This window comes from Chinchilla lanigera, unplaced genomic scaffold (assembly GCF_000276665.1).
Source record: "Chinchilla lanigera isolate Chin_1 unplaced genomic scaffold, ChiLan1.0 scaffold00018, whole genome shotgun sequence".
Classification (NCBI taxonomy): Eukaryota; Metazoa; Chordata; class Mammalia; order Rodentia; family Chinchillidae; genus Chinchilla; species Chinchilla lanigera.
In genome coordinates this window covers 3,772,850-3,796,675 of record NW_004955419.1, presented here as the reverse complement: position 1 = coordinate 3,796,675, position 23,826 = coordinate 3,772,850, and the positions used below count along the sequence as shown (strand labels likewise).

The window sequence follows — 23,826 nt, the reverse complement described above, 5'->3', positions numbered from 1 at the left end:
GATAAGGGCTCAGAGCTTCTTCACTGTTGTTGTCATGATCATTCCTGTTTCGGGGGTACCTATCAATGGCCGTGGCGAGCTCCTGAGGGTGCAGCTGTCGGAGGGCACCGTCACCGCCGAATGACGCTTGCCAACACCTGCCAGGCTTCTCCTAGGGAGGATCTGCCAAAGTCCCAGCTGGGCAGTGACTGGGCAGAGAGTCAAACCTGGGCCCACTCGGCCCGAAGCCCTTGGGGCTGGGGCTGAGCGAGTGAAGGAGGACAGATGAGGGAAGCGGAATGCAGGGGCGGATGCTGTTCGCTTCCAGCCCGTGGGAAGCCCAGGGCAGGGGGCCCGGGGCGGGTGAGTGATCACATGTGCGGGCCTGGCTAGGGCCCTGTGGCCGATCCTGGAGCCTTCTGAGATAGAGACAGAACCTTCTCCCCGAGACAGCTCTCCATCCTCCCCCCAGAGGCCTCCCTAAGGGCAGAGGACGGTGAACATGTCACCCGGAGGGGTCTGGGGGTACAGCCCGCAGCAGCTGCTGAACCCACAGGAGTCTCCGGTTTCATCTTCAAATTCATGCGCATTTTACATTCTGCTCCCGCTCTGCCTGGGTTTGTTGTCACACACTTTCCCCCCAGAGTCACAGCAGCGCCTCAGGACGGCGCTCCGTGTTTATCTGTTTATCCTGGGGCTTTGTGTACCCCCTGCTCCTTCACGGTGTCACCCTGGGGGTGTGCGCTCTGCTGGGGGCTCAGCCAGATGGCCGGAAGATGCTGAGGGCGCCCGGGCCCATCTGCTTTGGGGGCTTGGCAGGGAGAGCTCGGGCCCGGTGGGAGACAGGCTTGCAGGTGGCAGGGACGGGGTGGGGGGACGTGTGAGGCCCCTGAAGGGCGGGCACGCCCCCTGGTGCCCTCCACGTGATGCCAGTCAGACCGCTCTGCATGCACAGAGGCCAGGCATCTGCCGGTGTGTCTGTGCCCAGCAAAATGAGCCGTGCCAAGCAGCGTGCCTGCAGTGGTCAGCATCGCAGGCAGGAGGCCACCTGGCCGTGCTTGGCAGGGGGTGACCCCTGCACTATGGGCGGCCAGCCAGGGCCCCCTGCATCCCCAGGTTGGGTGCTTCTGCCACCAGTGCGGTCCCCAGGCGGCCTCACCTCCTGCCCTCTGTGTGGTGTGACACAGAACAGTTTTACCCCAAGCAGAGGTGGGGTGTCGAAGAGGCCTTCCCAAGGGCGCAGGAAGAATGATGCTGGATGCAAGTTACAGGGCCCGGGGGAGCCTGAGGGTCACGCTCAGCGGGTGACTCGGGGGCTGGTTGGTGAACATCCGCTGACACGCAGGAGAACTCAGCGTCATCAGGGGCAAACTGCAGTGGAAGAAGTGGTCTCCATCCAGGCGCACAGCAGGCCTGCGACCCACAGGTCGGGTGGTGGGCTGGCTGGCGCGCAGATGGCCAGGCGGTGGCCCGGTCTCTGGGGGACGTGCATCAGCATGCTGTGGCTTGGGGTCCTCCGAAGCTCGTGTGTGATCACCGAGCGGTGGTGTGAGCGGCAGTGGGGCTGAGAAGCTGGAGCCCCTGAGAGGCCCCTCGCCACGGGGACGTCATTGATGGCACGAAGGTGTTTCTAGCGGGCTGAGTTAGCTCTCAAGGGGTTGAGTTACTGTAAAAGCCCAGATCTGACCCCAGATTGCTATCTGGCTTCGTGTCTCGCGCATGGTTTCCCTTTCACATGTGTCATTGTACTGTCCTGCACCGTGGGTCCCCGCAGGAGCGGAGCCCACCCGGCACCAGGCCCTTGCACCTCCAGAACTGTGAACAGAACTCCAGAATAAACCTCTTCTCTCTAGAAAGCCTGCCCAGCGTCGTGGCGCATGCGGGTAATCCCAGTGAAGGAGCAGAATGTGGCTGGGCCAGGCTGCCCGGAGTGGGGGGTCACACTGACCTGTGACGGGGGCCTGGCTCCCATGTGCACCCCTCAGGCACTAGGTGACTGAGAAGCACCCCTCCCTGGGACTTCCGGCTCCCCAGGGGTGCAGCGTGGGAGAGTGTGTCACATGGGGTGTCGAGGCCTTGCCCTGTCGCTTCTGCCCGCGGAGAGAATGACCGGGCCTGTTCTCTGTTGCAGCCCAAGCCCTCGTGAGGCTGGCATGCAGGATGGCAGGACAACCCAGCCACATGCCCCATGGAGGGAGCCCCAACAACCTCTGCCACACCCCGGGGCCTGCGCACCCACCCGACTCACAGGTAAGCCTTCTGTCGTCCACGGTGCGCTGCGGGGCCTCCAAGGAACGAGGCAGTGTTCCCTCCCATGCTGCTGGGCACTGGAGGAAGCCCCTCAGCACCAGACAGGCCCTCTTCTTGAATGCTTCCGGTGACGGGCAGCTCACTACTCAATGTAACGAGCCCTTTATTTAATTCAGCAAACTCAGAGAAACTGCTCTGTGCCAGACTCAACTGGGATCCAGGCCAGCCCACCCCTGGGCAGTGTCCGCATGATGGAGCAGCTTTGTGTAGGGGGGAGCAGGTACCTGGCCCAGTGCGGAGCGCAGGGAATAGGTAGAATGTTCCTTCTTACGCCTCCTGTTTTCTTGTAACTGTCCGCTCCCCGAACCTCATCTAGAACAGTGTCTTCTGGGCACCGAGGTCTCCTTGCACCTCTCTTGACTTCTCCATGGGTCCCTGGAGCTCCAGGAAGCCTTAGGGAGCTTTTGTGGTGCTGGTGTCCGGGTTTCAGAGCCGCTGTGCCCCGCCAGCTCCCGCTGCAAGCCTCAGGCCCATGCTGCTGCTTCTGGAAGACCTCCTGTCCCGACCACCAGCGCCTGGCTCCGGCTCAGCCTCCTCTCTCCTGGATGCAGCCTCATGGGAAAGATTAGAAACCAGCTGAGGAAACCTGGGGGTCCCTGGAGCTCTATCAAGGCACCTGATCCAAACTGGGGCAGACAAAGGCCGACAGGGCAGGTGGGAGCGTCTTGGCTGGGGCCAGATCCTTGGGGTCCAGTGGGCAGCCTGGAATGATGGCGAGTTCTTGTCTAGGGTTGACTTCTTGTTCTAAGGCTATGAAACCTAAGCTAGGAGGAAACGCAGAGTCGACTATATTTCTGAAACAGAAGACTTACCATGGAAGCTTCTGACTTTCTAGTTCCCATTGGAGGACTTCAGGGTTGCTGTGGACAGTTGTACAGGTTACAGGTTATACACTGCACAAAGGTACCTGGGCAAGGAGGCAGGTGGATCTAAATTGTGTTTGTACTCTCACTATGCCATGCTCTGTCGTGCACGGCTGCATCAGCCTAAGGGAAAGGGCAACATAGGAGGCCGAGGATGCTGCGTGTGCTTGCATGTGTGTGCCCGAGCGTGCAGAGAGCCCATCGATGCTCTTCTCACTCTCCTTGCCTGTTCCTGGCTTGGTTGCAGGGCCCATTTCCTAGGGAGAATGTGGGGACGCGTCCTCAGAAGCAGAGGAGTCCACCAGGCCCTGGTGCAGATAGTAGGAGGCGGCGCCTGTCCGGGTAATGCAGCGATTTGTCATCTAAGTCATTCGCTAACAATTGAATCCCCCTTGATTAATCTCCCAGAATCAGCCAGTTGCATTTCAAGCAATTAGGGTTAATTACAGCCTCATTTGGCGGAGGAGAGAGCCCCGTAATTATTGCACCACAAGGCGGGGAGGCGGCGGGCTGCAGTGGCGGCCTTGTCCCTGGCATCTTACGCACATGCTGGAGTGGGTAATGACACAGTTAAGTGTAATTAGATCTGATTCCTCAGCACTGGGCTGCTCTGGGCAGCACTGTCGGGCAGAGATGGTCTCAGTCCCACCAGCGTCGGGCCAGGTGTACACAATCGGGCCCTGGGCCATGTGTGTGCTGTGTCCAATCTGGTTTGGGCCAGGAGGGGACACTCAGGGCTTTTTCTTTCCTCCTTTCCTTAAACCTCATCTGAGGAGACATCCCTACTGAATGTTGGTTCTTCTAGGACAAAAACACCGTGAGTTGCTTTGATGTGGGCCAGGCTGGGCTCCCTTCTCAACTCCATCCCCTCACTGGTCAGGTGATGTGGGGTAAATGACCTCCCTGAACCTCAGTTTTCTCATCTGTAAAATGGGATAATAATCATACCTCCCTTATGAGACAGCTGTGAAACAGAAGCTGTGAAGACTAAGTGGGATAGTTAACCTTGCACGACCAACATGGCACTGAACATTGCACGTGTTGGGGAAACAATATGTCATGAATCTTATTTTGTATTTAAAAAAAATCATTGTAGTGTTCACAGCCAAAGATCTCAGAGCTGGGTAATACCCTCAATACAGCAAGATCATAAACTGCAAATACTCCAACTGTAGTTTTTCTTAACCTTCTCGGCCCAAGGCTGGTTGCTTGTTCACTGCAGAAAGGCTTCTAGCTCAAGAGCATTACCACATGAAAATAGATTTGCTGAACTTGGCAGAGTCATATGTGAAATCCGTGCACCCTTAGCAAAACGGGACGTGCCACTTTTACTGGGGTTTCTAATAACTGTGTGCGTGGAATTGAGAAAGGGGCTGAAAATGTCCAGGCTTCATCATTTGACCGGTTTGCACAGAGCACTCTCATCAGGAATGAATTACAAGGCTTGGCCGCCCCATGGGGAACACATGAATTTCTAAGAAGGGGAAAGGTGTTCTCGCCTGAGAAGCCCTGGCTAATGTATCTTCCATCTGGAGAGTCTTTGGAAACCTGCTCAGGGCTGGCCATGCTCCGTTCTGTTTGGAGAGAGGAGTGGGGGTAGCTGTGTGCACTGCACAGACCAAAATCTGTGAAACTCTTCCCAGAAAAATACTGGTGCTTGCATAAGGTTTAATGACCAAATATTAGTGGCTATTAAATTCAAGAGTGTTTGCTCATGGTTCAAATTCAGTAAGTGTTTGTTTCCTTTCTCCTGGGGGCTTTACCTGGTGCCTGGTACCTGCAGTCAGTGGCTCAGTCCACTGGGGGGCCCCACGTGTAAATGGATAAAAATATGTTGAGGTAGCAGCCCCGTGAGAGGGTGCTGAGGAGCCAAGAGAACGGGGAGGTGCATTGGTTAACTTCCCATGGCTGGGACACAATACCTGATACCTACAACCAAGGGAGGAGAAGTTTAATGTTGGTTTATGGTTTCAGGGGGTTGAGTCCATAGTTGGCAGGCTCCAAGGTAGAAACATTGTGGCAGAAGGGCATGGTAGAGCAGGACACAGGGGGAACATGTCCACAGAGATACACCCTCCAAAGGCACACCCTCCTTAACAGGCCCTTCCTCACAGCACACCCAGCTGGGAACATGAGTGGATGAATCCACGGATGAGCAGAGAGCCCTGTGACCCTGTCCCTCTCCAGGAGTCTCTCAGTCCTGTCACATGGGTGACACAGGTGGTTGGTTCTGCCCAATGGATGATCAGGAGTTTGGATCAGGATAGGGAGAAAAGAATAATCCAAAGAAGGAAAGAAAACAGTTGTATACCCCAGAGCTGAAGGTGCAGGGACAGCCAGGTTCGATAAGGTATTCAAACACCCCAGCTAGGAGAAGGCAGAGGAATGAGGGAGGTGTCTCTGGGAAAGAGCCTCAATCCACACTGTATCATTAGCAATCGAGTCACAGTGAATGGGGAGCTTATTGTGGGTTTCCTTTGACAAAGGGGAGTATTCAGGGGGAGCCCTTACAGTTTAGGTGAGTTTCATTTGTCATTGGCATCTTCTATGCTGAACGGGTAATGGCTCCCTACTTCCAGGGGCTGATGACCCACAGAGAGACTGTGGACTTCCAAGTTGGAATAACAGTGATGCAGGTCGCATTGGCAGCCTGATGCCCTTATTCTGGCCTCCTTCCAACTCAGAGAAGTGGGTCTTATCCTGGACTTCATTTTGCAGGGCAGAACACTGAGATCAGTCACCTACCGTTTTCTACTGAGGGAAAGAGACAGGATCCAGTCCAGGTCCCTATGTCACTCGGTCTTGGAGAGCGAAGATTGGAACCTGTTTGAAATTAGCCAGATTGCGCAGAGCCACGCAGATTTGGCCTCTGAGTGCATCCGACAACTTGGACTCTCTGTAAATCCTGCCCTTCGTTTGTGCAGGGCGGATTTAAAACGCATCTCTGTATATTCACACACCCTGAATCCATTAAGAGTTCCCGATACGCAGTGTCAGATGTCTTTAAAGGTGAAATTCGTTTACAGGAAATGTCATTCCGATGAAATGTGCTTTTTAAAATCATAGAAACGGTTGCCTTAAAATTAATGATGCATTGCAAATATCAGGGAAAAAAGACCCATCCAGTGTAAAGATGATTAAAATTCAGGTCAGAAGTCTGACTTAGTCAGGCTAAATTTTTTAATGAGATTTCAGAAAATTAATTGGGCGAATGCATTTTTATTCTTTTAACATGTAATTTTATGCCCCCCCCCTTTTTTTCCAAAAGGATTTGTCAATGGCAGAGGCTTATTGTGGTTCAAACATTTTAAACTCAAATTAGCAAGGCGGGGGGTGTTTGTGGCCTGATGTGATCTGACTTGGAGACAGGGCTGGCTCTCTCTGAGCTGTCTGGGTCAGGGTGTCCTATGGTGGTCCAGCTCCGCCGCCACCCCAGCCTGGTTGTGGCGCCTTGGCCTGAGAAAGCTGGCAGCGCCTTGAGGGAAGGTGCAAGTGGGGCCGAAGGTGACTCAGGTCCTGGCTGTCCTTGGTGCCTGTTCTCCAGGTTCCGGCTGCTGTCTAGCTCATTGTCCCCAGGACGCCTCTGTGGTCCTCTCTCAGATCTGAGTGTCCTCCCGTAGCTCCGCCTCCTCCTTGGGCCCACGGTGACAAACAGCAGAGCAGGACAGACACTGCTGGGCCACCAACCCTGTCTCTCACTCCCGGCCCCTAGGCTCAGCTCCTCTGTCCTCAGGGAGAACTGAGGGGTGCAGCACCAGGGTAGGAGCACCAGGAGTCAGAAGTAGCCGCGTGGTGCAGTCCCTGGGAGCAACTGGTAGCACAGCCCGGAGAGGGAGGCCCAGGCAGCTGCTGTTCATCCTGAGGGAAGCTGTGTTGCAAGTCACCTGCAAGTCTCTGAAGTCCCTGCCAGCCCCAGCTCAGCAGAGCCACTGTGGGTCTTTGCAGTCCTGGGTATTGAACCCAGGGCTTTCACACTGAGCTACACCTCCAGCCCCTATTTTGTTTTTTGAGACAAGGTCTCACTAAGTCACTAAATCGCCCAGCCTGGGCTGAGACTTGCTGTCCTCCTGCCTCAGCCTCCCGGAGCTCTGGGATCACAGGCGTATGCACCACAGCCATCCTGGTGATAGGATTATCTTGCCCCCTGGGCCAGGCCAGTCCTATCTCAGCTCAGCCCCAGCCCCTCAGAAGTAGCAGCTGTCACTGGCTTTGTTCTGTAGCATAGCAGCATGAACGGAAACAGTAGCAGTAACAACTCACATATCACCTTCCCTCTGTGCCAGGCCCAGGGTGATTATTAGCTTATTGACTCCCGGGGGAGAGAGAAGGACTTGCCTATAGCCCGGAAGTAGCAGACCCAGATCTGAACCCACACCTTCCGCCCAGATGCCAGGGTCTCAACTGGCAGAGCCACGGTGGTGTTGCCCCTCTTGCCAGCTGTGCCCTGATGGTGCGTTTGTCAGCCCAGGAGCCAGTGTGAGGCCTCAACAGAGCAGGGGACAGTAAGCAAGCGGTGGCCGATTTCTGAAAGGCCATCGCAATGGTCATGAGTTAACAGTGAGTCTTTGGGAGTCACTGTGTCACCATGGTGTGAGCTTTTCTAGATCAGCCCCAGTCACCCAGCGGTTTCGTGCCCCAAGACGCATCACCTGCATCACCTCCTGGAGTCCTCAGGGAAATCCTGCAGCCGCTCTTCCTGTCCCCTGAATGAGTGCCTGACCTGGGTTACCTGGCTGTAGGGGCAAGGGTGGGGCTTGCAGGGGAACGCAGCAGGGAGGCCTGCCCTTGAGGGTCGGAAGGCAGTGTAGCCTTCCTTCCCCTTCAGGTAGCCCAAGGCTCAGGCACCCTGTACCAAGCAGAGGCCCGTGGGGACCGGGACCCATCTCAAGCCTCTGCAGGCGGCCGAGGCCTGTGCAGCCTCTGGACTGTGCCCGAGGACAGGAGGACACATTGTAGCTCCCGAGCTGCTGCAAGATCAGCTCCCTGCCTCTAATTAAGTGGAATGGGCTGTGACAGGAAATGCAAATCCCGGCCATCCATATGCAGATGCTCGGCTGCTGCTCAGCCCCGACCAAGTGTGTCCCAGAAGCACCCAGAGCTGCAGAACCGGCAGCTGGGCAGAGTGATCGCTGAGGACTCCAGGTGGCCTCCCTCTCCTCACAGGGAGAAGCCTGGTGTCCAAGGGTGAGGACCCTTGGAGTCACTTCCTCCAAACCCTTTACTGCAGTGGGGGGAAACTAGGGCCCGGGAGAGAAGGGACCTCATCCGTTGTCACGAGGAGCACAGCCTGCTCTAGAATCAGAGTGTTCAAGTCTTCCTACTGCACTGGGCAGCTCTGTGATGTGCCTGGCTTTCCTCATTTACAAACCTGGATTAAGGGCCTGTGTTCCATGCTTTAGGAGATGGAACTCACTTGACATCTCAGGCACAACATCTTGCATTTTTTTATGAGTGTGACTCCTGCTGAGAAGCCACTTTGGCTTTTCCTGAAGGGGTGGCTTCAGGCGCAGCCCCAGCGGTGACAAGGCCTGGGCCCAGAGTCTCACTGAATGCCAGGCTGTTGGAGCACATCCCGCTGTGTCATTCAACAAACACACCTGGAGCACTGAATGGCGGCCCAGGGGACACTCAGGGGACACAGAAAGGGGCCGCTCTGCAGAAGCCCATGGTCAGGCATGGGAGGGGCTCGGAGCACAGAGGAGCAGAAGGTAGCTGGCTGGGGGGAGCTGGAGGAGAGGTGCAGGAGGACCTCAGTTTGGGGGCCACCTTGTGCAAGGGCTTAGGCGCCGAGCTCCCAGTCTCCTGCTAAGGACCTGAAGCAGGGTGCTGCGTCTCCTCCTCAGCTTCCTGAAGTGGGCACTGCAATGAGGCCACTCCCAGGGCTGCTCAGAGGCACCTTCTAGGTGGAGCAGGGCTGGCTCAGTCACGCATGCTCCCCTGGGCAAGTTCTGCGTATGGAGGGGAACTGTGTGGCACAGAAGAGCTCATGTAGCCGGGAGTGGTCGTGCACACCTATAATCCCAGCACTTGAGAGGCTGAGGCAGAAGGATCGCCCCTCCCAGGACTCATTGGTTCAGATGTCTGTGTTACAGTTGGAAGGGGTTGCTCCTGCACTCACCCCAGTACCTGTCTTCCATCCTTTTGGATGGTTCCAGCCCAGATTTGAAAGCTACATATTCACTTTTAAAAATGTAGCCACTTGGCTGGGTGTAGTGGTGGGTGCTTGTACTCCCAGCACTCTGGGAGGCTGAGGCAGGAGGATTACAAATTCAAGCCCAGCCTGGGGAACTTAGTGATTTAGTGAGATCTTGTCTCAAAATTTTAAAAAAAAAAATTTTTTTTAAAGAGGGGAATAGGGGGCTGGGGATTTAGCTCAGCAGCACAGCGCCTGCCCAGCAAGCACAAAGTTGTAAGTTTGATCCCCGATACCAGAAAAAAAAAACAACAAAAAAGAGGGGAGTGGGGGCTGGGGATGTTAGCTTAGTGTGAAGACCCTGGATTCAATACAATGCCATAAAAAAAAGAAAGAAAAGAAAGGAGGGAGGGAAGGAGCTTAGTGTGGCTACTTGTTGTACCTGGTAGGGTTCTTAGTGTTTCTACCCTGTCCGACTCGATGCTGCTAACACATATTTCTGCGCACTGCAAGGGACCGGTACAACCGAGACCTCCTCTGTGTCCTTACGTCACCATCTGGCTGGGGACAGCGTCCCCACTGTCAGTGATTCCCTGCCTCACCATGGGGTTGTGGCAGGAGGGTGGGCAGGGTCTGCCCAGAACCACCAGGCAAGACTGCATGGAGCAGGGGTGGCCCCTCCGGGCCTCAGGTTGCCTCATTGGCCAAGCACAGACGTCCCGGGGCCCAGCTAGCCAGTGGCCGCGTGTGGGGCAGACAGAGGCACAAAGATTACCGTCTCCTCTTCTCCCACCCTGGCCTTTCCCCAGAGCTTTGCTTAAGGCCCATGGAGGACCTGCTGGCCCTGCAGTCACCGGGAAGTCTCTGGTTTCTTCCTGTCACTGCATGGGGGCATCTTATCTAAAGAACAAGCTCAGGGTGAGAGGCTGCAGATCTGAGCCTCAGTTTCCCTGCTGAGATGGGGACCAGCGGCCCCAGGAAGGGAACTCGGGCTTGGGGCCGTGGGGCTGCACCTTGCATCTCTGACATCATTCCACACGCTGCTGGCCCCGCCCGACTTGGTGTGAGCCCCGCAGCCAGTCGCTCAGATGATCCAGAGGGTGCTGATGGGCCAGGCCCAATGGGAGCTAAGCAGCTTCCCTGCTTCTCCTGGTGTAGCCTGGTGCCCACCGTATGGCAGGATGGTCGGGGGCAGGGGGCAGGTGGGAAAAGCTCCAGGGAGGTCCCGATACCAGGTGGCAGGCAGAGTCATTCCTGCCCCTGAAAGGATGCAGTTGAGGGGCGCTGGGTCCTCAAGGTCCGCAGCTGCCCAGGCCCAGGCCCTGGATCCAGTCCTCTGGTCACTGGTGTGCCTTCGTTCCCCACAGAGGCACCCGAACACCCTGTCTTTCCGCTGCTCGCTGGCTGACTTCCAGATTGAGAAGAAGATAGGCCGAGGGCAGTTCAGCGAGGTCTATAAGGCCACCTGCCTGCTGGATCGGAAGACCGTGGCTCTGAAGAAGGTGCAGGTGAGCCCACAGCCCCACAGGTCTCAGCTGCCTCAAAGGAGCTGGGCTCTGCCGTGGCCAGCGTCTTCCCTCTCTGACCTCCATGAACTGGGAAGTTAGAAGCAGCTCCCTAGCTGTGGAGAGAACCAGCGGACACAGGTTTAGGGAAGCTCCTTGTGAGCCAGAAAAAAAAAGCCACATGGTCCTGGGCTCTGGGGTTTCCACCTTCCACGTCCTTGCTAAGTGGGAGTCAGCCTGGGAACACCATCGAGTACCCTCACAGCTTCCTGGGCCCCTGGATCTGCTCCTTTGTCTCACCGAGCGCAGTGAACAGGCTGGGGAGCGGCAGCTCAGAGGATCGGTCGCGGGAGGGGCCATCCAAGGCCCATTCTCTGCGCTGGCTGTCCCAGGGGCTTCCTGGGCTCTGTCTTGCTTCTTTGGGGCCATGATGGGGCTGCAAGGTCCCTCTTTGGTCTACACCTGCAAGTTGGGTGCTGGGAGGATCCGGAGCTGGGTGCTGCACCCAGCCTCACAGGGCCCACACTATGGCACCGTGAGGTCAGGCTGATGACCTCAGTGTGTCGCTGGATCTTCTGGGCCTCAGTCCCCTCCTCTGTGAGTTGGGTATGGTCACTCCGGCATCATGGAGTGGTCACGGGGTTCTGAGTGACGCTGTTAAGGCAGCATCAGGCTCACAGTGGGTGCTCGGGAAGTGGGAACTCTTGTTCTCGCCGCAAAGAGGGGCAGAGCAAGGACCCATAGGGGGCTGCTTCTAATCACTGTGTCTCTTCCTTCTGCCCAAGATCTTTGAGATGATGGACGCCAAGGCCCGGCAGGACTGTGTCAAGGAGATCGGCCTTCTGAAGGTGAGCATCGCAGGCGGTTAAGGTTAGGTTAGAGTTAGGGCTAAGGTTAGGGTAGTTGCCAAACTTAGGAATGGCGTCTGTCAGGGTGGTTGCTGAGCACCACTGAGCGCTGGACACAGGTGCCGCCTGTGGGGAGGACAGGCTGGAGGCCACTGGTAGGGCACCCGGTGTTACCGTCCAGGCAACCTTCTGGAAACAAAACCACCAGGCCAGTTCAGCAGATGGAAGAAAGACTTTGTGCTCAGGGTGCTGGGAAACCCCGACATCCCCAGTGGAGCTAGGTAAGCCTCAACCCCTGCCTCAGGCTACCCACGAAACTTCATTTGAAATAGATCACGGGGTAAACAAGCAAGCTAAAGCTATGGTATAAAGACCGGAGCAGAAAATTGGGGCCCACACGTGGCCTGGTCATGCCCATCTGTATTCCCAGAGGCCAGCCCGGGCTATGTAGTGAATTCAAGGCCAGCCTGGACTACACAGCCGACCCTACCAAAAAACTAAAAAAGAAGGAAAAGGAGGGAAATCTTCAAAATCTAAGGATACTCATGGGTGTCGTAGGCAGGCCACAAAGAACATTACTTAACCATAAAAGGGAAAAGTGATCAGTTAGACTTCATCAACAGGAGTAATTTACATTTATCACAACCACCATCCAAACATGAAAAGGCAAGATGGGAAGAAACAGCAGTGACGCCTTGTCTGTACGCAGAACGTGCTCCTCAGATCACACTGAAAACATAAAAATCCAGTGACAAGGACCTGGGGTTGGCCGCTTCGGGGTTTAGAGCTCCCTGGTGCTCTGAGGAGGCCTGTGTGCCCACGCCTCAGCTCTCATAGTCACTCACTGGCCATCCTGGCCTCTGTGCTGCTGCTGTGCTATCCTGGGCCCCTCCTACCATAGGGCCTTGGCACAAGCTGTCCTTGTTGTAGTTTCTTTTCTCTCATTGCTGGGACAAAAATCCCTGATGCCCAACATTAAGGGAGGAAAGGTTTATTTACCTCACAGTTTGTGGTGACTTCAGTCCATACTTAGCTGGCTCCAAGGCAGCGTGGCACATGGCAGAGGGCAACAGTTCTTAGAGGCAGAAGACAGCAAAAGCAACAAGAGCAAAATGGGGAGGAGCAGAGAGAGCAAGCCTCTCTCCCTGCCTTACATTGTACGCAGGCTGCCCACCCCAGGGTAGGTATAGCACTCACGCCCATAATCTCAGCGTTGGACCGCTAGTCAAACAAAAACTCTAGAGCCCACCCCACGACTACATGAGGCTCTTGGGGGGACATCTAGACACAAACCATGACGGCCCCCAACCCCACCAGCTTGATACCCGCTGTCTGCGCAGCTCCTGGGCACCTCCTGCCCTGTTCTGCTTGCTCCTGGCTCCCAGCAGTATTCATGAAGAGGTTCACAGTGCCTGCTTGAACCCTGCTTGGGCTGCGTGGGGACAGGGACCATGGGTGGCCCCATCCTCTCTCAGTGATGACTTCTCCCTCACTCAAGGGAGCAGGCACAGGCAGGAGCACACAGTACCCCAGGAGGGGACGGAGGCACAGGTCCTGCCCTGGGGTGGCTGATGTAAGTCCAAAGTGGACTCAAAATCCCAGTGTGCCGGCCACAGTGACACATGGCAGGGCGGGCAGATGCGGGGACGGTAGGAGAAGAGGTGGAGGGACAGGTGCAGGCTGTGAACGTGGAGCAGGGACACCTGGACCGCAGGACGCCTCCTCCGCAGGGCCTTGGCTAGAGCTGGACCCGCAGACTTGGATAGGCAGTGGGCGCTGCGACCCAGCAGGGTCAGCCTGGAGGAGCTGGCATGAGTTGGAGCCAACAGCTAGGCAGCCTCTGGCCCCTGGGGTCTGGCTGAGGGCAGTGCCCATCTCGGCCTTGCTCAGGAAAGAAAGAAATGAATGGCTTTGAGATGTCCCCAGGGTGCTACTTATTCTAGAATCTGGCGAGGGACGCAGGTGGTATGCAGCTAGACGCACAGCCGCGTCTGTGCATGGTGTGGGACAGGGCTGAGCACACGGTGGCAGGGTTCTTTGGGTCCCGCTTAGCTCTGGCTGGTGCCGTCACGCACTGCCAAGGGCCTGGCTCCTCTGCTTGTCACGCTGCCCTTCGAAACGTCGTGCCTACTTCTCAGGCAAGGAAACCGAGACTCACAGATAGCAAGCGGCTTTCCCAACCGCACCAGGTCTCCTGACCTCCAAGCGCAGGCCTTGTCCCGCACCGACCTCCCCCGTCGCCTGCCTCGGGTTCACCTGCCACTAATCCACCTCCCCCGGTCCGTCGCCGCTGGCCCAGCTCGCCGTCTCTCTCTCCCGCACAGCAACTGAACCACCCCAACATCATCAAGTATCTGGACTCGTTCATCGAAGACAATGAGCTGAACATCGTGCTGGAGCTGGCCGACGCGGGCGACCTCTCGCAGATGATCAAGGTGGGGTGTCCGGGCAGGGGCAAGCGGGGCGGCGTGGGAGCCCCACTGTCTGGGCCCAGCCCTGGCCTGGTGCTGCTCTTCCCAGCGCTGTCCTGGCCTCATTGCTGGGGTCCCATTGCCTCCCCATCAGCCTGGCAGGGGCGCCCCTTAGAGAGCCCACGCCAGGCTTCTCCCCGCATGCAGCCTGTCCAGAGGGCAGACCCCAGCCCACAGGACCCAGAGAGGTGTCTCAGGCTGCGTTACTTATAGAAGGAAACACCAAGCCCTGGGAGGGTAAGAGACCTGCCTGAGACTGTCCCCAGCGTGGGGACAGAGCCGTACCTACACCCAGGTCTGTTTTCCTGGCCTGGAACTATTCAGTGGACATCACCCTCACAGTAATCCCTCAGCCATAGCAGAGGTCTGCATTCCACTCAGAGGCCACTGCCTGGGTTCCTCACTCCCAAGTCGGCCCTGCTGTGACGCCAGGGCCCAGGAGCAGCTCCTGTGAGCCGGCAGCAGGCCCACGGCCTGCCTCCCCGACCCAGATCTGTCTCCAGGGGCGGCCAGGCCCCTCGCCAGCCCCGCCTGCTCCAGCCCCGCCTGGAAACGGGCAGACATGGGTTCTCTGTCTTCCCAGCAGGCACTGGGGACTGAACGATCGTTCGTACGGCACTTGCTCTTCCAAAATCTGGCCCCTAGGAATACAGCGTCTCCGGGAAGTGGCATTGCCTGAGCTGTTATCACCTGTTTTTATATTTCTGTTGACACATTAATGCATTTGCAGGGATGTTAATCTCTGCAGAGCTCCCGCTGGGAGCAGATGTGCTATATCATGTCCCCCTCCCCACCAGTTTCTGTCACTGCACACACACGCGAGTGCCAGCCCCATGCCCAGACCTGGAGGGCGCTGTCCTCGAGGAACCCAGATTCCCACAGGAAGGCAGACCCATGAATAAGCCCAAGTCCAGGACCTGGGGAAGCCACAGAGGACTTCCTGGAGGAGGTGGCCCCGAGCAGTGACTGGGATTCGCAGGTGCCCGAGGCTGAGGCGGGGCAGGGTTCTGTACCTCAGTGTCTGCTTTGGTACCACACCAGCACCGTGCGTGGTGTGCAGAGTTCAGCTGGCTGTGGTTCCCAAGGGAACAGAGGCCTTGCCGGGGCCCTGCGTGGTGTCCCGCTGGCCTTGGAGTTGCTGCAGCCCCAGGGCCCCAGGCGCACCCCACAGCCCAGGTGCCGCGTTATTTATGAGAGACGGTGGTGACACCCGGAGCCGAGCCGCCGCTCCCGCCTGGAACACACCAGAGACTCTGTGGCTTCCCGCTAAATGTCAGGCCGCGCTGAGAGGATGTGACATTTAGAAAATCACTGCTCGGCTGTGCATGTCCCCGCACAGACCCGGTAATGAGACCGAGTAACATCCCGGCGCAGGCACCACCCCCGCCCAGCCCACCTCGGCCCGGCGGCTCGGCCAGGGTGCAGGGCGGCCCACCCCTGAGCTCCCGCCCAGAAGGGGCCTCTCGGGGGCCTGGGGCTTTCTTTCAAGGCCAGGTTTTACCTCCCAAAGCAGCGGCTGGACTGCAGCTGGGGTCTCCCGCTGCTTAGCCTCTCTGAGCTCAGTCCGTGGTAGCCACTGCCACTCGCATCAGCCGTGGGGGCGGAAGAGCTGGGGCTTCCCGGGCAGAGAGCTGGGCCTGGGCTGTGACTTGACACCTCGCTGCGCAGCCCTCAGCGTCTCCGCTGACCTGGGCCCCCGTCCTGCCCGATTGGGCCCGGCGTGCTGGCTGCACCTGCCACGTCAGCACGGTCCCTGTGTCCCTCTCCCCGGCTCGGCTGGGGCTCACCTGGGCCTGCAAAGCGTTCTCTGTTCAGGCCCCCGTGGGAACGGCCTGGGCAGCGCCCCGCGGCCCCGGCCTGGAAGCCGCTGGCTCAGCCCGCCCGTCCTCTGTCCCGCAGTACTTCAAGAAGCAGCAGCGGCTCATTCCCGAGAGGACTGTGTGGAAGTACTTCGTGCAGCTGTGCAGCGCCGTGGAGCACATGCACTCCCGCCGCATCATGCACAGAGGTGTGCACCTGCGCTGGGGGCGAGGGACCCCCGTCCCCAGGAGGGGGGTCACCCGGGGTTTCTCCAGTCCCCAGCTCCAGCCCGGGTATCCCAGGTGTGGCCAGTTTCAGTGCAGTTGCCAGCTCTGCAAAGTTCCTGGAGAAGGGAACTTTCATGTGGGCTTTGACATCTGAGTAGGAGTTGGCTAAGCAGAGGCGGTGAGACACTTACAAAAGACTGTTTCCCAAAAGTTGATGTCACCCTAAATTGAGCTCACCTCACTGATCTGTCTTTTGGTCCCTGCACCTGTCCAGCTGTGTGTGAGATGCTGCTCTAGTCACTGGGGTACAGCATGGGTCGCCTCACTGGTGGCTTTGTTGCTGGTTACACAATTTTCCACTGAGAGCCTGTTGTGTGCTGGATACTATTCTAGGTACAGGGACACAGCTGTAAAAACAGGAAACGAGAACACAAAATCCCTGCCCTCTCAGACCTCAGAGCAGCCCTGTGAGATAAGTTACACGAAGTCCATTTTATAGGTGAACAGTGGTGCAGGACAGAGCCTGGGAAGAGCCTTGGGAGAGGGAACCTTCCTGTGGGCTGTGACGTCTCAGTAGGAACTGGCCGTCCTGTCCCCTGAAAGGCCCTCCCAGGTATCTCCCCACACCAACCCCTCTCCTTCCCCCGCAGACATCAAGCCTGCCAACGTCTTCATCACAGCCACGGGCATCGTGAAGCTTGGTGACCTCGGCCTGGGCCGCTTCTTCAGCTCGGAGACCACGGCGGCGCACTCCCTTGGTAAGGGGGCTGGTCTGTGCCCACAGCCCTGAGCACCGTGCCGTGAGGTGCCCACAGCCGCTTAGTGCAGGGAAATCCTTCCCTGCCCCCTTTTTTGTTCGTTTTTTCAAGAAAAGGGTCTCTCCGTGAAGTCAGGCTGGCCTCAAACTCACAGGGATTCTCCTGCCTCAGCCTCTTGAGTGCTGGGATTACAGGTGTGTGCCATCACACCCGGCTGGAAATGCCTTTTTGAGCCCAGCGTGTACTCATCTTTTCCGAACAGACTCAAGGCGAGGAAGCAGGTGGAAGGGGCTGGTGGCTCTGCCCTCCTGTCGCCTCCCGCCCCAGCCCCAGGGAGGCCAGCAGGATGTGTCTGCGGTCTTCTTGTGCTGTTGGCCAGTCTCCTGGCTCTGCACCGTGCGCTCAGGCTCCGCCCCGCAGGGAGACGTTGAGCTAGGTCCTGAGCCAGCTGAGAAGACCTTGTAGCTGGACTGCGGGTGGGGGTGGGCAGGAGCTGGTGGGACAGGTGGTGGGGACAGAGTCTGGGTGAGGGAACAGGTGAGCAGCAGCTGGGGGTGGCAAGAGAGGTGGGCAGGGCCCTGGGCGCGGAGCTTGGGGCCCGGAGCAGTCCTGGGAGGCCTGCGGGGCCAGGCGCAGGGAGAGGCTGGGCCGGGCGCTGCTGCGTTCAGGTGCCTGATGCAAAACAGCGCGAGGCTTGGGGTGGTGATTAGGGTATAGGAGCCAGCCCCAGTGGGACTGGAAGTGGATGCACAAGAGCCTACCTCCTTAGAGCCAGTTCCTAGCAGCCGCCCCTGTGCTGCCCGGCCCTGCGCAGACGCATCCCCGGGTGACAGGAGGGAGCCCCGTGGCTTAGACCAGCAAGTCCCTGTCCCCTGACACTTGGGTGCCTGTGGCAGGCTGTGCGTGCCAGCAGCATCTTCCCTGTGGAAGCCATCACTGTTCATTCAGGTCCCGACCCCTTAGACTCAGCGTAGGGCACAGCTTCGGAGAGCTGTCCCAGCTGCTCCTGGCCGTGGAGGAGGATAATGTCCCCATGCAAGCTGGGGACACCCAGCCAGGCTGCCTTCCCAGGGCAAGAGTGTGCAAGGACCATCTGCTCTGGGACCTCGGGCTGCTCCGTTCTTCGGTAGCCTTCAGGGACCACGGGATCCTGAGGAATCTGAAATCCAGGGAGCCTGAGTGATTTTTGTGAGGCCACAGGGGTCCGAGGCCGTGCTTCTTCCAGAGGCCAGGCTCCATGTGGAGTTCATGTGGGAGCTCTGGCCGTTGACTGCCACTGAAAGGAAACCTTGTCTCTCCCGGCCCCCTGTAGACATTTCTCTTGTGAAAAGAAAGTGCTTTGGTTGGTTTGGGACTGCTTACCTAGCTGCGTTTTTTGGGGTTTTGTTTTTGTTTTTTTTTTTTTTGCAATGCTGGGGGTCAACCCAGGACCTTGCACAAGTGACCTACAGCCCCGCCTTCCTGCCAGCTCTCAAGCTTCAAGAAGGCCGGAGCATGTGAGGGACGCTGTCAGAGAGGAGCACGGCTGCCTCCTGGGCGCCGTCACTCAGGCTGAGCCCCTCTGTCGCACTGCGGAGAAGACGGGCGCTCGTCAGAGCCGGTTAGGATCGCATCGTTAGGGACAGGCGGAGATACGGGCTCCTCCGACAGTGCGATTTTATCTACTTGGACTGGTGCACTTATTATATTAATGAGAAGGAATTGGAACTTGGGAAAAGGCCGCCCCCGGAAGCCAAGCTTTTCCCGAGGCCTCTGCACAGCCGTCTGGGCCACATGATCGGTGCAAAGAGCCCTCAGAGGGACTGTCCCAGCTTTGGGCCGTGTGTCTGGGGTCCAAGAGACACGGCTGAGCTAGGGCCTGCACGGGGTGTTTGCCAGCCCCGGTGCAGTGGACACGCTATGGGAACCAAGGTCCTGTGTCTGCACCCACCCGGGCTCCATGCCGATAATGGTGCACCGCCGTCGCCAGGAAACCGGACGTCTCCATCCACCATGAGGTTCTACCAACAGCTAACCAAGTGCTGCACACACATCGGGTTGGGCTAGAGAGTGAGCTGATTGCTATTGCGAGGTGACTCAGGAGAGACGGAGGGCAGGGCCCTTCACACCCTGTGTGTGGGTGTGAGCTATGCATCCACCGTGTGTGGTGCACTCCTACTACGTGCAGATGCCCTGGTGCCAGCTGGTTGCCCTGGCAACCACCTTATCTCCTAAGGCCGCTGACCCAGGAGCTAGGCTTATGCAAATCCCATCCCCTCCACCTCCCCCGCCCTGGCCTCCTCCCACCCCTGTATTTGCTAACACAAGGCTGGCATGAAAGGGCATTAGTCAGTGCCATGGTCGGGCTGACAGGTGCGGTACCCAGCAGTGGCAGAGCGGCTGCCTCGGTGTCAGGAATAGGAGCCGTAATTAGAGTGCGGAACAGAATGAGCGTCAGACGAATTACCAGGCAGCAGATCATATTTGTCAGGAAGGATTGCATACATAAAAATTAAGTGACAGTACACGCCGGCGTAATGAAAGAAAAATGAAAGATTTGCCTATACACAGCTCACAAGCTACAAGCAAGTGTCTCGCTCCGAGCAACAGCAGCAGCTGCGAGACAAATCGTGGGGCTGGCGAGCAGGAGGGCAGGCCCTGCCACTCGCTCTGCAGGAGTGACGGGGCGGCCACCCCGCGGGGACAGGGGTGGGAAGGGACCCAGGGCCGGGCAGGGTGCCGCCTGGACTCTCCGGGGCCAGGGAAGCCGGGGCGGCTGGGGGGCAGCCTGTCAGGTACCAGCTGTCAGCCTCCTTCTCCTGCCCTGAGCTGACTTTCTGGCCCAGGGCTGGGCACAGGGGACACGCGGTCTGCAGCCTCCTGTGTTCAGCGGCCCCCAGGTTGGCAGGGTGACAGCCACGGTGCTAGGTGCCTGGTGCAGGGACAGGCGGAACCACTCCCACAGGCCCACTGCACACAGGCAGGTGCTGGCCACTCGGTGGCCACACTGCACTGTGACCGGTCTGCCTCGAGCTGTGACGAGTCCTCACAGCCAGACACCACCAGGGACTCACGTCACTAAGGCAGAGGCTCCTGCGATGCATGCCTGGGCCTCCGGCCGCCCTAGTTCCATCCCAGCAGCACAGGACGCCCGGGCCCAAACCTGCCTGTCCCTTCGCCCAGAGCACCTGTGTCCGCAGGCACATCTCAAGGCCGAGGCTCAGCCCTGGTTCCGAGTGACACCAGCTGGGAGGTCATGGGAGGTCACACGTGGCTGGCTGCTCCGCCACCTCGCTGGCATTTTTCAGGGGCATAAACTGCTAGAAAGACAGGAGCTGTGAGCAGAGTGGCGTGAGGAGGGTCTCAGGAGGCAGCGCGTGAGGAGTGGAGCTGGGCCTGCGCTGCAAAGTAGAGCTCATTCATTTGTTTTTTTTTCGTTTTTCTCCGGTACCGGGAACCGAACTCACGACCTTGCGCTTGCCAGGCAGGCGCTTTTGCCGCTGAGCTAAATCCCCAGCCCCCTCATTTGTTGATTCATTCACTCCTTCATTCAGCAGAGGCTTGTGCCAGGCCTAGGGCTGCTTGCAGGGAAGGCTGACCTGGCCCCTGCCTTTGGGGACCTCCTGCCTTGGAGGTGACCAGTGTACCCCTTACCCGGGACCAAAAACAGCTCTTATCACCACTGCACATGTCCCAGAGAGAGAACAAGCTGCCGAGGGGAGGGCACTGTGGGGAAACTGAGGCTGAGGCGGGGTGTCCAGGCCGCACTGGGAACAGCTGACGCGGGCCACACCCAGTGGGTCCGGCTCTGAGTCTTGCCACTGGCACGTGTGGAGGGACCGGTGCGCAGCAGGGACCCCCAGCGGGGACCCCCGCCTGGCGCACGGGTGCCGCAGCTCCTTTCTGCAGCCCATTTCAAAAGCACCGTTCAGGGACGGGGGCAGCCTGCACGCAGCAGCCTCTCCTTCATGTGAAATCCGCCTTTTTCATATCTAATGAACACGTTTCCAGCGCCGTGAGCATTTCAAAACAGCAAAGTTTGTTTTGACAGGAGCAGCACATCCGGGAAGGGAAGCGGGCGCTTTAATCAGCTTCCCCCTCTGAGGCCCCGAGTCCTCCTCTGATATCTGCTGGGTTTGAAATCGCATGTGTTCTGGGTACAGACTTGAGAAGGTCAGGGCATGCGAGGCTCCTCTCTCCTACGTGCAGCCCTGTCCCCCGCTACGAGGAGGGACCAAGGCCCGGGGGGCGCGGGCTGTCTGTGTCTGCGTGGCACCGAGAGGCGGTCAGCGCCGGGCGAGTCACGCTGCCCATGCAGGTGCCCAGGCTGCGCCTCTGTCTGTGGAGATGCTGCCACCTGCCAGCTTCTCCCGTCTTCCCCAGACTCCCTTCTCCTCTGGGGACTGGGGATGCGTCCTCAGTGGCCCGCTGCAAGCTCGGAGTTTCTTTGAAGTGTCTTGTTTCATGTTGAAAACTGACGCAAGGGGCACATTGTACTCCATCACACCTGAGCATTTGTTGATGGTAAAAAGCCCAGGTGTACGTGACTCAGGCCCAGGCACAGCTGGCATATCAGGGAGAGCTTCACACACCCCTGGCACAAGTGGTGGGCATCCCCAGCGAGGCAGAGCACCCCACTTTAAAATGCACCAACCCAGGGGACACAGCAGGGGGAGAATGTGCCCAGGGCCAGGGACCGGAGGACCCAGGGCCAGGGCCGGGTGTGGCGTGAGCCAAACCTCCCCGAGTTGATATTTTGCACGCGCACTGCGGCTGGTTCAGAGGTGTCCGAGGGACTGTGGTGGGTGAGTGTGCCAGTTGGTCTCAGTGGTCAGCTCGAGAGCTGTCTGGGAGATCAGAAAAGCACGTTCCCGGGGGTATCTGGCGGGGTCGTGGGAACGTGACCTGGGCGGCGGATCTGGTCCCTGCCTCTTCCCCTCTGGCCCTTCCAGTTCTCTCTGCTTCTGGCCACCAGGGACCGAGCGAGCGTTCTGGGCACGGACTCAGGAAGCTCAGGGTGTGCCAGGCTTCCAAGATGGCCCTGCCCGGGAGCCAGCAGACCACGGGCCGAAACCTCAGAGGCCCCGAGCCAGAGTCAAATGTCTCCCTCCATTGTTCGTGTCAGGAATTTCGTGTCAGGAATTTCGTCCCAGCGATGTAAAGCTGACTGATAGAGTGAGTGGGGCGCAGCGGCTCCTCTCAGTTAGAAGATAGGTCAGGAGTTCCCGGGAGCCCATGACAGGGGTAGGGGTCCCAGTTCCACCTGGGGATTCTGATGCCAGGCCTGGCTGGGGCCCCAGAGCTTTAATGAGCCCTGCCAGGTGACTGTGGCCACAGACCCACCCAGCCCTTTGCTGACACGTGTTCATCTGCTCCTGCTGGACATTTCCTGGGAAGGCAGCTCTGACCTCGGCAAGGGTCCCCGGCTCAGTATCAAGGTCTGGTTAACAATGGATGGAGGTGGAGGATGAGCAGGGGATGGATGGACCGACAGACGGATGGATGAATGGATGGGTGGGTGGATGGACTGATGGATCAATGGATCGATGGATAGCTGGAGGGATGGACAGACTAACAGATGGGTGCATGAGTGAAGGATGGATGCATTCACTAGTGGACAGATGGATGAATAGAAGGGCAGACAGGCAGACAGGTGGATGAATGATGACTGGCCGGGACTTTATAGTACTGCATTGGAGAAGGAAGTCCCAGAGTGCACTGGGTGTCTGCCTTGCCCCTCACACCAGTGGAGGGGGCAGCAAAGAGGTGGACGGCAGGTGGGGAGACGAGAGGACAGCAGCACTCCTAACCGTTGTCTCCATATTCCCCCTGGCTTTCGAAAGCTGGGCTGGGCAGGGACCTGGACACACTATGGCCTCAGAGCCTGGCAGAGGGACAAAGCAGTGACAGAGGAACAGACCAAATATCTGGGCCTACAGGGGTCCTCATTTGTTTTGTTTTTTTCCAGTACCAGGAATCGAACTCACGACCTTGCGCTTGCCAGGCAGGCGATGTACTGCTGAGCTAAATCCCCAGCCCCTACAGGGGTCCTCATGGAGCTCACCAGGGGCCAAAGGGAGCAGTATGTGCCAGGTTTGGAGGCACAGAAAAAACAGGCTGACCAGGGCTGGGTGGCGGCTGTGGGAGGACTTGGGGTGGAGTTGGCACTCAGAGCCCCTGCCCTGCAATGGGCCTGGCTTCTCTGCAGGTCCTGTCACCCTGCTATTCCTCCTGTCCAGGTCTAAAATGAGCAGAGCCAGACGTGGTGTAATCCCAGCATTTGGGAGGCCGAGGCAGGCGGATCCCTGTGAGTTTGAGGCCAGCCTAGGCTACACAGTGAGACCTTGTCTTAATTAATTTTAATTTAAAAAATGAGCAGAAAACAAGTCCAAGAATGGGAGGAGCCATCAGCATCAACCAGCGAGGGCCTGGCTGGGGTCTTAAGGGTGTAGGCAGCCAGACACTGGGCATGGCTGTGCCTCAGAGGACAGGATTTCCGGCCCCGTCTCCCTCCCTGTCGTCCCCCCAACCCCGGCACATCCTCCGTGACCCGGATGCTGGAGTCCACTGACTTCTGCCCCGAGGATCCCAGTGCTCACCAAGAGCTGTTTGGATCTCACCCTGCGCTGTGGCTGTGACCCTCACCCGCTCCACAGGGGCCATTCATTCACTGCCGCTCTCTCCAGACCGGGATGTACAAGGTGCTGCTCAGGAAGCCTGCTTTGCTCCCCAGTCTCTGTCGACCCAGAACTTCATCTGCTGACGCACCATTAAGCCCTGATTCCAGGCAAAAACTGCACGCAGGACGCCAGTCTCTCACAGTCTGTCTTCACGTGATGGCTGTTGCGCTCTTCTGTGCTTGATGTTCTGCTAAAGCCCGGAGTTCCTACGGAGTATCACTCTCAGGCAGCCCTCAGTTAAATATTTAGAGGACTGTCTGGGACTTCAAGATT

The 23,826-nt window shown here is 58.1% G+C and overlaps 1 protein-coding gene across 3 annotated transcripts in view; it reads left to right on the top strand.

Annotated features, from left to right (window-relative positions):
- Nek6 (NIMA-related kinase 6) overlaps positions 1-23,826 on the top strand; it is a 70,358-nt gene that overhangs the window by 36,325 nt on the left and 10,207 nt on the right. For all 3 annotated transcript variants that reach the window (XM_013513239.1, XM_005382497.2, XM_013513237.1), the window contains 6 exons: positions 2,111-2,229; positions 10,653-10,793; positions 11,576-11,638; positions 13,963-14,073; positions 16,009-16,117; positions 16,787-16,894. In XM_013513239.1, coding sequence (XP_013368693.1) covers positions 2,140-2,229; positions 10,653-10,793; positions 11,576-11,638; positions 13,963-14,073; positions 16,009-16,117; positions 16,787-16,894 — 622 coding nt within the window. In that variant the 5' untranslated portion in view covers positions 2,111-2,139. Of the gene's footprint in view, positions 1-2,110; positions 2,230-10,652; positions 10,794-11,575; positions 11,639-13,962; positions 14,074-16,008; positions 16,118-16,786; positions 16,895-23,826 lie in introns of those variants that run through there.